At 39.2% G+C, this 15,013-nt stretch overlaps 1 protein-coding gene across 1 annotated transcript in view; it reads left to right on the top strand.

Moving 5' to 3' along the window:
• atp8b1 (ATPase phospholipid transporting 8B1) overlaps nt 1-15,013 on the top strand; it is a 36,446-nt gene that overhangs the window by 17,560 nt on the left and 3,873 nt on the right. The window contains exons 9-25 of the mRNA XM_034220755.1: nt 1,969-2,051; nt 2,878-3,036; nt 3,172-3,260; nt 3,502-3,692; nt 4,217-4,301; nt 4,964-5,087; nt 5,852-5,895; nt 6,440-6,596; nt 8,878-9,066; nt 10,019-10,131; nt 10,230-10,394; nt 10,720-10,831; nt 10,962-11,037; nt 11,313-11,445; nt 11,881-12,009; nt 12,978-13,134; nt 14,434-14,657. Of these exons, the coding sequence (XP_034076646.1) occupies nt 1,969-2,051; nt 2,878-3,036; nt 3,172-3,260; nt 3,502-3,692; nt 4,217-4,301; nt 4,964-5,087; nt 5,852-5,895; nt 6,440-6,596; nt 8,878-9,066; nt 10,019-10,131; nt 10,230-10,394; nt 10,720-10,831; nt 10,962-11,037; nt 11,313-11,445; nt 11,881-12,009; nt 12,978-13,134; nt 14,434-14,657 (2,230 nt within the window). The remainder of the gene's footprint in view (nt 1-1,968; nt 2,052-2,877; nt 3,037-3,171; nt 3,261-3,501; nt 3,693-4,216; nt 4,302-4,963; nt 5,088-5,851; nt 5,896-6,439; nt 6,597-8,877; nt 9,067-10,018; nt 10,132-10,229; nt 10,395-10,719; nt 10,832-10,961; nt 11,038-11,312; nt 11,446-11,880; nt 12,010-12,977; nt 13,135-14,433; nt 14,658-15,013) is intronic.

The raw sequence follows: 15,013 nt of genomic DNA, 5'->3' as shown, positions 1-15,013 counted from the left end.
CTGCTAAGAGCTAAACAACCTCTGCCAAAATCCTGCGATTAAGTGAGAAGAAACGCCTTTTAGTCAAACACAGGCCCGCACAATGGAACCATGTTAAAGTAAATGTCTACTTACCTGAAACTAACACTTGTATCACTGTTTTGTATGGCATGTAACGTACATCACCATATAAATGATGATTTTAATCACTTTCATAAATAAGGTTTATTCAGTTTAAGGACTGCAAACTAACATTACACGGTATATTTAGAGGAATACTTACCATAACATTAGAGGTGGGGTAGGTAATTCACTTCAGAAGCACTTTTGTTATATCCCATGGAATGCTCTTAACATCCCGATAGCAATGAATATATTAAATGCTTTGACAATAAATACATACAAAAATGTATCTCTGGAAGCCGTACTCGTGCACAGACTTATCTCGTGCCCTCATTGGTCATGTGTGCGTCCATGTGTGTTGGAGGAGGGGCTCTGTAAGGAAGTCTGAAGAAAGAGGCAGATTTTTTTCGGCTGCGTACTTTCAAATTCTAGCGCACTCGAGCTGGTTTCTCCATTCTTACCTACCCTACCTTTAATTGAAATATTTAAACTAAAAATAAATACTATTATTTGTTTAGTTGTGTGAAGTAAAAACTTCTTTGCAGCAATGTTGAGCCAATCATGAAATGAGGGAAACTGGATTCGCCTTAGTCAATACACTGATATTTATTGAGAGACAAAACGGCCGGAGGATTAACAAAGCAACTCGCACTGTTTAATGCAAGCTGCCAAAATTAACTCTAAACACAAAAGACAGAAACATCTCTATATATCTTTCAAAGGAGGGGTCTAAACAGCCCGCCCTTTCCCCTAATCATTACCAGACACCAAGGACAAAGACTGCATATATTGCCCCTCCTTAAGTGCCCCAAACCCCTCACCCACACAGAGAAAGAGTAGTCACTCATGTGAAGTTTCTCAGGTCAGCTAAGCATCAGTCTAAAATATTCCTTTACAAGTTGCATAACTAATAATAACTCAATTTATGTGAAATGATCGTAAAATTGTATTTATGTTCATTCAAAGATATAAAACAGATTATTAGGAATGTATTTTAAGATTTTCACAGTAACGACAACTAGTTAAAAATATGTTTAAATAATATATTAATTTAAATTGACAGAGCAAAAATGAAGTTGTATATTCTAAATAAAAGAGACATTAAATAAATCTAAACATAGGAGTTTAGGTTAGAGAATTGTGTCATGGCTTCCTTCCTTGTCTTTCCACCAAGCCACTAGACGTCTTAAACAGACATTTCTAACTCGTTTCTTTCCTTTAAATTACTCACAGTTTGAAGTGTTGCTTGGCCTCCGATGGTTTAGACGATGTTACGATGTGTTAGCTCAAAATAAAATAACAAACTTTTGCACATGCAACACAGAAAATAGGCCTTTACAATATTCAACAGAAATAAGCAAAACTCAAATAAAATAATAAACAACTTAGGTATTCTTTCTTTCTTAATAATGCTTATAACTTCATAACTTAAAGGGTACTTGTACGATTTGTATGTACATGTACGGTTAAAAACTGTTCCTCGACGGCGTCTCTCAAACAGGTTGCCCATCACTGTGGCGTTAGCGCAGGCGCCGTGGGAATTGTAGTCCTTTATAGTGCGTTGACTACAGACGTCACAATTAAGTGGCGTTTCTTATAAATCACTAACAACATTCATTGATTTCTTCTGAGGATCCTTAAGGATTTACGTAGTGCTTTCTGTGTGGGGTGTAACCTGCTTTACAGAATGAATTATGATTTTAATTATTTGTATTATCAACTTTTGTTATGAAGATGGATAAAGTTGTCCTTAGGAAACTTGCAGATACGTTTCACTTAAACCTTTGTATCCTAATTAAAGTTTTATGAACTTTAATGTTGAGTGTAATTCATATCCCCCCCCCCCCCCCCCCCCCCCCCCTGCAGAGAGACCAACCTGAAGTTTAAGCTGGGACGTCGAGAGACGGACGAGCGGCTGCAGAGCGAGCGGCAGCTGGTCGACTTCAATGGTGAGTTCATAACTACAAGCCCAGTTTATTTATATAATCGGTTTAATAACTTAAAACAACGCGTCGCATGCAAAATAATTAAAAACGTATATTTGAAAAACAAAATTCTTGGTGTATTCAGTAGAGTAGGTATCATAGTATTGAAAAACGTTTTGAAACGCACCAATTTCCATCAAGCGCCAATTAATAAATAATAATCGTGAGAATGTTATTTATGCAATGTGTATATGTTATGAAAGATTGAAAAAAAATCATTAATTGGTAACCTACTATACTTCTACAATGTTGCATGTCTTCATGAATTTTGTTTTGTTATATTCGGTTCTTTTAAAATAAAAATGTAGTTTCAAGTATGTGTTATAAGGGTATAACAGATGTTATTTACAGGTAGTCTGCCATACATTCTTTGTTAACTTTTACATATACACTGTTTCCCCACTGTGTTATTCATCAAATAGAAACATTAAATATGATTAAGCCGCTGAAGGGAAGTTAAGGTGACAATAATTGTAATTGTACCTCACAGAACATGTAGTAATGCAAACATAAATGACAAATCATGGCGGTGGTAGTCCAGCAATCCCAGGTAAAATAACTGGTTGTCAGTGGAGTCTGGTGGCTTTTCACCATCTACTGTAGAACATCCTCATACCCCATCTTTACATCCCAACTATCCTTTACGGTTAACGCTGATGCCATTTATCCAGAGTAAATATCTGTACTGTCATGAGTTACTAACCTGATGCAGCCCGGAGATGAACTCTTCTGATTTTAATAGTTTGAGTTGAGTTAAAGCCACCCTCTCGTCTTTGTGTGTCTCCTTCAGCTCTGATCGAGTGCGAGGAGCCGAACAACCGCCTGGATAAGTTCATCGGGACGATGACGTGGGAGAGGGAGCGGTTACCTCTGGACCTCGACAACATGCTGCTCCGAGGCTGCACCATCCGAAACACAGAGGAGTCTCACGGCCTCGTCATCTTCGCAGGTTTGACTCCAAACATGTGAAAAGAGAATTGTTACTGACCTTTGTTTTATAACTACACAGATTTGTAATATTTTTGAATGATAACTGACGAATAGCAATGGCTTGTATTCACCATTTCCGTACTTGTCGTTGTAGGAGCCGACACCAAAATCATGAGGAACAGCGGGAAGACGAGATTCAAAAGGACCAAGATTGACGAGCTGATGAACTACATGGTTTACTCGGTGAGTTTAAAAACAAAAAAGATTCGGAATACTTTATTATTCTATTTTGCTTTTTGGGGGTTTTCCCTTTCCTGAACTGTTATCTAGGTTTATGCATGTCAATGGTCTGCAAAGGCAAACATTCGAGGCCCCTTACTCCACGGGGGAAATTGGGTTTCATTTTAGAATGAAATATTTATATTAATATGATGACTTTTTTTCATCAGTCGCCCGGTGTGTAACGGCTTGTTGTCTCCTGTAGATCTTCGCGCTGCTGATCCTGGTGGCGGCCGGGCTGGCCATCGGTCACGCCTTCTGGTACGCTGAGATCGGCTCCAAGGCCTGGTATCTGTACGACGGTAAAAACCAGGACGCCAACCACCGAGGCTTCCTCAGCTTCTGGGGCTACATCATCGTCCTCAACACCATGGTGCCCATCTCACTATACGTCAGGTCAGTTAAAACACACACATACATTTCGGTCTTGGTACAATCGGCTTTTGCATAGATAATGTCTACACTCAATGGGAATATACCACTAGTTCTATAGACTTATCATTTGACTGCTATAAGATCTACTGTAGGTGGAATGGCATTGTCACGACTCTCTGGGAAATGTGGTTTAATGTTTTATTTCTTACATCCAATAGATTACCTCATTCTAGAAAGTGTATTTCTTGTTTTGTCTCCAAAATATCTGCTACTACTTTCACTTACAAAGCTAGGCTAGCTGGCTCCAGGCTGAGTTGTATATCATTTTCTAAAGCAAATGAAATAAAAAAAGACACAATTCAGTAGACTTTAAACATACACCAACTGCAACTGTCGCCACACTAGCTAGCTTGTTAACCAAGTTCATAAGTTAGCAACCGAGAGGCTTTATAATATTAGTTTCCTCCTCTCTACCTGATGTTAGAAGGAACAACTGTGTCAAAATCCAACTTCTAAGTGTTCTCTCCTGTGTGTTTTGTGTTCAGTGTGGAGGTGATTCGCCTCGGCCAGAGTAAGTTCATCAACTGGGACCTGCAGATGTATTACTCGGAGAAAGACACGCCAGCTAAGGTACATATCTGCTGCTGTCGAATGATTTCTATTTAAGGCTTAACTCTGAATTTACCCAATCTTTATTAATATGGATGTGTTACTGACGTGCTCTAAACTTCTCGGTTTGCTGCAGATCACCCGCAGGCTATTGCACCATATCCTGCAGATTTTTTATTTGTATTATTACTATTATACACTGACAACAAAACGGCTGTAGAATGAGAAGGTTTGGGCGGTACTTGGTTTTGGAACGACTGCGTCTGGGTCAAACTCATTGTTATTGTTCAGCTCATCAATACACAAAAATACATTATCGTTACCAACAACTAAAATAGCCAATACATGATCAGAATCCAATTTAATGATGATTAGCGGCAGTTCATTTTGGCAGTTTAAACACAACAGGTATACAGTGATTGACACATATTGCTAAAAGACTCCAACTCTATGTGGGTGCACTGGAGTCTTCCAGATGCCATTCGGGGAACATGATTTGTCACAGATTAACGGTTTCAACGGTTTCGGTTTTCAAGGTTCAATATTGATGTAACATCCAAGATTCTGAACTGCATTCGCTGCTAAAAAGCATGAGATGTAGTTAGACATGTTCAGTAAAGCTTGTAAGAGGACTTTGATTTGAAGTTATTTGGTCAAACGTAACTTTTGTTTCCTGCGTGCAGGCTCGAACCACCACCCTGAACGAGCAGCTGGGTCAGATCAGCTACATCTTCTCCGACAAGACGGGAACTCTCACACAGAACATCATGGCGTTCAAGAAGTGCACCATCGCCGGACGCAGCTACGGTACTGACCTGCTTCAATTCACACAAACACAACAATAAAGTTCACATTTTCACCCCGATGTATATTCAAACTCTCACCACAGCCTTTCTTGAAGGAATACAACCCCTTTACTATTACTGAAATAACATACATGCATTTCCTTCTCGACAACACTGTGATATCAGGAAGACGAATAATTAGCCTCCATTTATTGATTTAGGCAACTGCTGCAAGAAGACGTTGGATGTAGATAAGAGCAGAGCAAACAGTAGGTTGAGAAACAGCTAATGCAAATCTCTTTCTGCTCTCTGAATCAGAAATCCTTTATCTGCCCATAGTGGGTACATTGACTTTGTTACAGCATGGGGACAGTGCAGATAATATAAGTAGAATGACATATTAAATATAAAGAGGTAAGCACATGTTAATAAAGTCTATTAAGTAGCAACATTATAAAAGTGTGTGAACGTATACAGTAGCAGAAGCTTTATTGCACAACAGTTTGTATAGTTATAGGCAGTGGTTATTGCACAACAGTGTTAGAGTCCATTACATCGCTTCAACTGAATTGCAGAACGAAGAGCTGATGTATGTTGGGGGCGGCAGGAATAAAGAAACTTCTATAACCAGATCTGAATTTGCAGAGGCCACAAATTAACATAAAACGCATGAATGGACGATATTCTTTATCCTGTACTTTAGTCGTTCTTTATAGTCATCATTTCCTGTTCTCTGCTTTGCATATCTGCAGTTTTATTTAATGTGTTTTGCTTTCTGTTCTACAGGTGACCCGACCACAGCTGAGGGAGTGGTGCTGGACCGTGGAAGAGTGAGATATTAAGAATACAATATATTATAATAATCTTCTTTATTTATATAGCCCCTTTCAAAAGATACAACGTGCTTTCACATCAAACACAAGTAAAGATACACACGGAAGCAAGTGAACTTAACAGCAAGCATAAAAACACAGAGTACACTAGATGGAAAATAATAAAACAAGAATAAATAGAAAGATAAATGAAACAACAAATAAAGTCAGTGACTTAAAAGAGCTGACATTTTGCGGCCCTGATCTCCTACGTTTACAGTATACAAAAACAGTTGTTTACAGTTAAACACAACTCATTCATGTGACAAAATGTTATTTTAAGATGCAGTATGTGTTTCTTTTGTAGAAGAAATAGATTTTATATACTAAAATTCATGACAACAATGACAGCAGTACCTATTTTAACGACTTAACTGCTTTACTAAAGCTATTATACACAACGGAATGGAAACTCCAGATCAGTTTAACGACCCACATCACCAGAACAATGTCTGAGTATTTCTGCCGTAGTTTTCTCAACATCTTCCTGTTTTCCCGCCAGCCGGTGGACTGGGGCTGGAACCGGGAGGCGGACAGAACGTTTGAGTTCATGGATAACTCCCTGGTGGCCTGTGTCCGATCCGGGAAAGATAAAGATGCGACTGAGTTCTTCAAACTTCTCTCCCTTTGCCACACCGTCATGGTGGAGCACAAAGAAGGTAAGCCCAGTCTGTAAACATGATGGCTGCAACACCTGTCAATCAACCACACCACACCCTTAACAGGAAGTCATATAGTGCCATTAAAATCGAAGTAAAGCGCAGGCATTGCATTTGAACCGACACCCTCTTCATGTCTGGGTTTGTGTCTTCACCTCCAGATGATATATATTTACTCCAATCACAAACCACGAGACTCAGGGACAGTTTTATTGTTTGTTATTCCTGAGTTCTCTAAAGTGTCTTCACCTCCATTTGTTTAAAGCAGATATATCTACAATCTACATATTTATATATTATTACAACAACCAGTCAAATTTCATTTTGCATTCCGTTTCATCTTATTCTATTTTACTTGTGCAAAGTTGACTTAGTCCTTATTCCTGCAACTCTACTTGCACCATTGTGTACTATTTTGTCTTAAAGAGGCCCTATGATGCTTTTTGGGCTTTTCCCCTTTACTGTAGTGTGTTATAGGCAGGGCTGCACATAACTGGTGCGCAGGTGCGCATGCGCACCTGCGCCAAAAAAAGAGCACCGGGTAATTTGAAAAAAGGCGCATTTGCGCACCAACATTGAGAGAGGGAGGGAGAGAGAGAGATATTTGCGAGTTGCATATGAACTCAGGGTCGGCCCGTAGCACTGGCTAGATGTTCGCCTAGGGCGCCAGATCTGGGGAGGCGCTGCGCTGGCAGTTCTGGGAGGGAAAAAAACATTTTTGACCGTTGGCGCTCATCCTAATTTTCGGCCTTGATGTAACAACATTCATAATTAAGTAAATGTAACACCCTTTTCACCCCGGTTACACATTTCATTTGCCCTGTAAGATGGGCACTGTAAGTGATGGAAATGGGGGATGTTGGCTTATCTGGCGCCCGCAGCTCACAGCCAAAGTGTGAGGGAGAGAGAGAAGGGCGCACCGCCCGGTACCGGCGCTGTTGTTATTAGAATCTGGTGCTAGCTGCTCTACCGGATATAAGAAGATGTTTCTACAATGATGTGGAGGGAGAGTCCTCTCCAGTCAGACTGATAACTACAGCTCAGTGAGGTAAGGACTCTGAGTGTTTAGATAGTTCACTTTAGTCTAAGTTCAATCGGTTTGGTCACAATTTATGTAAACAGATATTTCCAAGGCACTCCTTTATAATTATTGGGATAAACAGGTTTGAAATCATTCCAATGTATACTATAGGACAGTAACCAAAAAATCCTTTAAAACTGGAGAGATAAAAAAAAAATGCATAAATAAATAAATGTTAAGGTAAAATAAGATATGAATGAACAACACAAATAAAATAAGTTACATTCATTTGTTATTGGCTATGGTAGGTTATTGGTTATGTTCACATACTTATTTGATTACATCCACTTGTCTAAGATGACAACAGAGACTTTCGACCCAAACCCAGCTGTTGACTTGTGGATGCAAGAAGCTAATCACAGACTCAACCAGAGAGAAAGAAGTAGGCCTACATCATCAGCTACCATGTCTGACAGAGAGGAAGACAGTGAGGACAACAGTCAGGAGGGAAGTGATGACAGCTTGTAGGATTACTGGTCGTGCTAATGTTGTCTTGTGTTCACCTCTGCATGTGTGTTCTGTGTTCACCTCTGCATGTGTGTTCTGTGTTCACCTCTGCATGTGTTTTCAGTGTCGTGTGTCTGGCAAATAAAGTCAAGACCCCCTCAAAAGTTACGGTTTATTTCATTTTATGGATGAGCACCAAGCAACATCTCCAGGTGCTCCTTTGAGAACCAGGGCAACAAAGTTATGTGCACCCCTGGTTATAGGTTTTAGTGCATGTAAATGGTGCATGTAGAAACTGTGCGATATATATATATATATATATATATATATATATATATATATATATATATATATATATATATATATATATATATATATATATATATATATATACCTAGCTGTTAAATGCTCAGAACTGTTGCAGGGTGTGTATTTTTGTTAAATGTGTAACTTTTTTTATTACAATTTCTTTTTTTTAAATCTTTTTTGTATGCATGCATAAGTAACATTAAGATGTCTTTGGTTCTTTTCTGCTGTAACAATGTCAATTTCCCCTCTGTGGGACTGATACAGGTAATCTGATTCTGATGCAATGGCTTTAATCCCAAAGTTCCCTCAGAGCGAGTTTCTCATTTATAAACCTGAAAATTAGCATTATATTTGTTTGCCTCACTAGTAACAGATTTTCACTACCATCAACTGTAGAAATTGTGCACATGACTATAAATCATGAATCTCGAATGTCTCTCTCAGGCGACCTGGTGTACCAGGCGGCGTCTCCCGATGAGGGCGCCCTGGTGACGGCAGCCAGGAACTTTGGCTTCGTGTTTCTGTCCCGTACGCAGGACACCATCACCATCAGGGAGATGGATCGGGAGACCACCTACGAGATGTTGGCGCTGCTCGACTTCAACTCCGACCGCAAGCGCATGTCTATCATCTGTAAGTGCACACACACATGCTACCTCACAAACAAACACATGTTATTCTAGGTTATGTTTCAGTACAGTAGCTATTATAGCAGACATAAGTAGAAGTGCACTCCAAAGTCCAAATCTCCCAATGTTAATGAAAGTGAACATTGAGTATATAAACACTTTATTTTCACCCAAGTGCTATCTTGGCCGTTGCTAAACATTCCCACCAAGTTACATAAAAACTAGGGCCAGTTTTTTATTTTTCTATAACCCCCAAAAACTGAAAAACATAACATCTGGTGGAGTATAAGTAGTGACATGCCAGCTGCTGAAAACCTGCTGGGTACCATTTTGACCAAATTGTAATATGTACGACAAGTTAGGGAGATGAATGTCATAATTCCTGCACCAGAGGAGAGGAGACTCAAGGATTCGACCAAAGACGCTGCTAGTAATAGATTTGTAAATGTATTTATCTGTTTGAAGACATGTTTGATTAAATGAATTATTATTTCTAGTCTTGAGGTATTAAGCTAAAATATAAGAAGCTGGAATATAATTTGCTTTGTTGAGATGAATTTACTTTTGATTAAATGTTAAGTTTAATTGTAACTTGATTACATTTAAAACCATAGAGCAGAAATGAAAGTGCTTGTTTAAGTATGGCATGTTTTTCATTGAAATGTTTATTTGCCTAAAGTGAATGAAAGTGTGTTTGTGTTAAAGGTTTTCAACCTAAATGATGCAACAGGAAGCTAAATGAAGCAAAAATAAATCTATAATAACTCAAATAAAGAGGAAAGATTCAAATTTGAGTTGTCCCGTGTGTCCTTTTGGAGTGAATCAAGCCATTTTCAGTTTTAGGCAGGAGTCAATCTAGCAAACCAAATCATAACTTGACACTCTCTTCCTATCCAAAGCTAAAGACTCGAACATTGACTCTGTCCACCTCTGATCCTCTGTCTCCTCTCTCTCAGTGAAGTTTCCTGATGGTCGTATCCGCCTCTACTGCAAAGGAGCTGACACCGTCATCTACGAGCGACTTTCCCCTCAGTCCAAACACAAAGAAACTACCCAGTCTGATCTGGATGTGAGTTTGCTTTATTCTCATTCGCACTGTTACATTCCTCCATGAAGCTGTTTCTGTGGAAGAAGCCCTGATTTCTGATTGCGTCGTTTGTGCTTCAGGTCTTTGCCAACGCCACCCTGCGGACGCTGTGCTTGTCTTACAAAGACATCAGCACGGCAGATTACGAAGCCTGGTCCAGGAGACACAAAGCTGCGCAGGTCTCCATGTCGGACAGAGACGCCGCCCTGGACATCGTGTACGAGCAGATCGAGAGCAACCTGATGGTGAGTGGAAAACCAATATACATAAAACTATATCATTTTAATAATAATAATACATTTTATTTCTATAGCGCTTTTCTTGAACCCAAAGACGTTTTTGACCTGGATTACAATATTATTCACATAATTGGATAATTAAAACGATAATGGTGTTTTTTTTATCTAACCTTTTATTTTTCAGAATCTGTACCAAATAATTATGTTTTTTTTTTGCAATAAAGGTTTTTGGAATCCATTCATTTCTAATAGTGTTTTTTTGAGTTATCTGTAAAAGTAAAACTCTTATTCTCAGCCATATCTAACCAGCCGTGTTTGTTCCTCTGTCAAGCTAATTGGTGCGACAGCCATCGAGGACAAACTGCAGGATGGAGTCCCAGAGACCATCGCCAAACTGGCCAAAGCCGACATCAAGATCTGGGTCCTGACTGGAGATAAGAAAGGTACCATCAGCTCTACAGAGATGAGTCAAACTCTCCTAATGCAGATCAGAACGTCCTTCAGATGAATCGGCTACAACTGAAATGCCATGAGTTCTCCTCTTAGTTTAATGTGTTTTATCTTTCTCCATAGAAACGGCTGAGAATATTGGATATTCTTGTTCCCTTCTGACAGACGACATGCAGATCCACTACGGAGAAGACATCAAGTGAGTAGAAATGTCAATGCTGCAATAATTTATAGTCGACTAGTATTTATGTTAGACAACAGAAGAAGTCATTTGTTTTTGATGTCTAAAATAATTTAAAAAAAAGAATTGCTGGCAAAATGACCACTGTATAGCATCTTATTTGAAATTGGTCAAATCAACCCGCCTCTCTCTCCCTAATTTCTTTACTGAATCCCGTCTCAGTTTAAAATGTATGATGTCAGTCTGCCTTGTTGACTTGTGTAACAGTTTGTCTGTTGTTTCCGTGTCTCCAGTGAGAAGCTGAGTGTCCGTCAAGACAACAGGAGGAACGAGCTTCCAACCTCCCGTAGAGGGAAAAAGAAACCCGCCGAACCGTTCTTCACCCAGCCGGGGAAAAACGCTCTCGTCATCACCGGAGGATGGCTGGTGAGTTCATCTCGAGATTAACACTGTTTTAAGAAGCTATTCATTTTAATAGAATTTAACAAGTGTATATGTGAAATGTTATCCTACATCATAATATCCCACCACTCCGCATGATGGACAGTTCTGATTTGATTCAGTTTTATTTATTTTTTCAAAATCTTTTTATTTATTTTTTTGCAGACATGGCAATTTCAGCACATGATATAAAGTACAGGACAATTTGTCTGTTAAAGGAAAGACAAATACCCAATCCCCACCCCTACCCCATTACGTCATGGGCACAGAAAAAAATAAATAATACAAATACATGAAATAATAAATACAATAAAATAAATAACTCACATCAAAGTCACAGGAAACTGGAATACAACAACATTCACATTGAGTAGAATAATATATAACAAAAAAATAATTAATTCTGTTTTTATTTCTCAGAACGAAATTCTGTACGAAAAGAAGAAGAAACGCCGTCGCCTGCGTCTGCGGCGTCTGGGAAGGAAAGCGCCTCCCACCGTCCCTACTGACGGAGAGCCAATGGATGACTTGGAAAAGGAAATGAGACAGGTACAGTATAACTCAATAGATGAATGGATTCAAGTATAGATACAGGTCAAGTGTTGGGGAATAATTTTGTCTTTACTCCTAGACATTTAACCTATTCTGTGTGTTGACATTTACGACCATCCCTGCTTCTAATCTCCCGTAAGGAATGTGTTAATGCAGGTTTTATGGCCTGACCTGGTGGGCACATGGGGGGTTTTACGACTGTGAGAACGCTGGCTTTCTAAGCTCCACACATGTTAGAGACAACTCCTGTGTCTGCAGATATTTACGCCCATCCCCAATATGTGGATTTGACTCTCTGTAAACTAGTTAAAAGGTCTACCAAGATGCGAGGCTGATCAGATTTGACATGGCAACCCACCCGTGCAGTCAGAACCTTTGACTGTGTGACTTGTGATGTGAATTTCTCCGGCCGATACTTGTATTAAATCTCAGTGTTTGACATCAGAACTCCTGCTCGTCCCGTGTCTCCTTCATGAGTCGGTGACTCCCACTGCATTGCTACACAGAAGTTTCCTCCACATTAAGTATGTGTACACGAGACAGAAATCCTCATTTTATGGGAAGTAGCAAAGGTTGTTCTAAGGGGTGAAATAATATCCTATGCCTCGTATAGGAAAAAACTAAATGAAAAAGCAAGGTAATCAGTCGATATGAATGTAATGGAGGAACTATGAGAATTCAAAACCAAATGCATATCTTTGAGGAAAAATTGGTCAAGTATAGAACAATATAATTAATATTTACACTAGTATTAACAGTGTATCCATTATTTTATTTGTAATATTACTATTTTATTATTTATTTTCGTACTTGTCATCTGTTATGTAGTTAATCTATGTACCTAGATGTGTTTATTTGGTTGTGTATGCTTTGTGAATATTTTCTTAAAATACAAAAAAGTATAGACAGACCAGCGCATCATCCATGGTTGACATGATAACGAATATGGTGGCGTGTCTCCGCAGATCGACTTTGTGGACATGGCCTGTGAGTGCGAGGCGGTCATCTGCTGCCGCGTCACTCCCAAGCAGAAGGGTAACGTGGTGAGTTTGGTGAAGAAGTACAAGAAAGCCGTGACGCTGTCCATCGGAGACGGAGCCAACGACGTCAACATGATCAAGAGTAAGGGCACGAATGAACTCTGCTCAGGTTTATTAAGAAAAGGATTGTGTGAAGTTGGGTTATATGTTGCCTGCATGCCATCAATTTAGAGAAACGTACTGCAGTGCCAGATTAGAAGCTAAGCAATGTATTCCTGTTGGCAAGCAATAGCATAACATATTTCAACCACTTTATCAAAGGTGAGTTAGTGAGTTAGTTCTTGCTCTTGTTATCCTTTTGAAATGACAACTGAAGCCGTTATGTAACTTTTTTCAAATCCCCGACTACTTTTTAAAAACACTTATTTAATCTAGAAGTTGCACAACTGTCCATATGCCCTTAGCTTAGCGGTGGTGACGTGAAGTCATGCAACTTTGATGTATCTGTTTATTATTATTAGTCAATTTATTGAACATGTCAGAAACAAAAACATACAACAATAATATATATATATATATTCTCTTTTTTCCTTTTTTTCTCACTCAAATTAATAATTATAACAAAATACAAAAAAATAAAATAATTCTCAAATAGTCTGTCATGTTCAACAGGGGCAAGAAGAAGTTTAAAAAAAACTTTTCTGGTCCTACCCCCTCTTGCATATATAGCGCTTTTTACTCCTGGAGATTGCATTTACACATAAAGTGGAGATTATCCTGCCGAACGAAACCTGTAAGTATCGTAAACATGTTTGCCACAGATCTTATATCCGCAATATTCCGAAATCTAGTGGAAAAATCTCATGGCTTTTGTCACCGCCTTGCGATTGCTAACTTCCTGGAAGACTCTCTAACACAAAACAAACTAACTGATCGAGGCAATGGTAGACCTGCTAGTGTGATAGCTTTAAAGAGGGTATAGATGACTGCTTCAGTGGTTTTCATTAAAGGGCTGACCGTAGGTAACACTGATTATGGTACCAGTTATTAGTTCAGTTCTTATGCTCCAAATATCTGGAACAAACTCCCAGAAACCTGCAGGTCCGCTGCAACTCTGACTACTTTTAAATCCAGGCTGAAGACTTTTCTTTTTGCCGCTGCTTTTAATTGAACTATTCATATCTTAGACTGCACTGTAACTTGTATTCATGTATTTGTCTTTTAATGTTTATTGTATTATCTTTGCTTTTTAATGACTGATTTTAAATGCCATTTTCTTAATCTCTTTCATTTTTTTTAAAGAACTCTGAATTGCCTTGTGTTGAAAGGAGCGATATAAATAAACTTGCCTTGCCTTACCAAACCCATTTTAAACATCCAAGCTATCCCAAACTCCAGTGCCTCTTCTCTAACCTCCCCCCCCCCTCCTCTGTCCCTCCAGCTGCAGACATCGGTGTGGGTATCAGCGGTCAGGAGGGGATGCAGGCCGTGATGTCCAGCGACTACGCCTTCGCTCAGTTCCGTTACCTGGAGCGCCTCCTGCTGGTGCACGGGCGCTGGTCCTACATCCGAATGTGCAAGTTCCTGCGTTACTTCTTCTTCAAGAACTTCGCCTTCACACTGGTTCACTTCTGGTACTCCTTCTTCAACGGATACTCTGCAATGGTCAGCAGCACGGAGTTATTTTCATTATCAAGTGCATTTGACGTCGCAATTTAATAGCATATTTTAATTTTGAAGCATTATCCTGGTGGGAATAAGTGGACTTACTTTGACACAATTCTAATTAACTTTGGTCAGCACATGTAATGGTAACCTGCAGTGGAGTGCACCAGCTGGGCGTAAAAAAGTAGGTCTTAACTCTAACGTCGCGCTCAGCTACGTCCGACTTGGTTATACCATAATCCTGCCAAAACACACATGCTAAAAATGGCAGTTATGTGTAATTGTGATCACTGACTCCATTTAACACTTAGTAGACTTTTTATTACATAATATGTTTGCTTTGTCCAGATTATACA

This window comes from Gymnodraco acuticeps, unplaced genomic scaffold (genome assembly GCF_902827175.1).
Source record: "Gymnodraco acuticeps unplaced genomic scaffold, fGymAcu1.1, whole genome shotgun sequence".
Classification (NCBI taxonomy): Eukaryota; Metazoa; Chordata; class Actinopteri; order Perciformes; family Bathydraconidae; genus Gymnodraco; species Gymnodraco acuticeps.
This window is presented reverse-complemented; position numbering and strand designations above follow the sequence as displayed.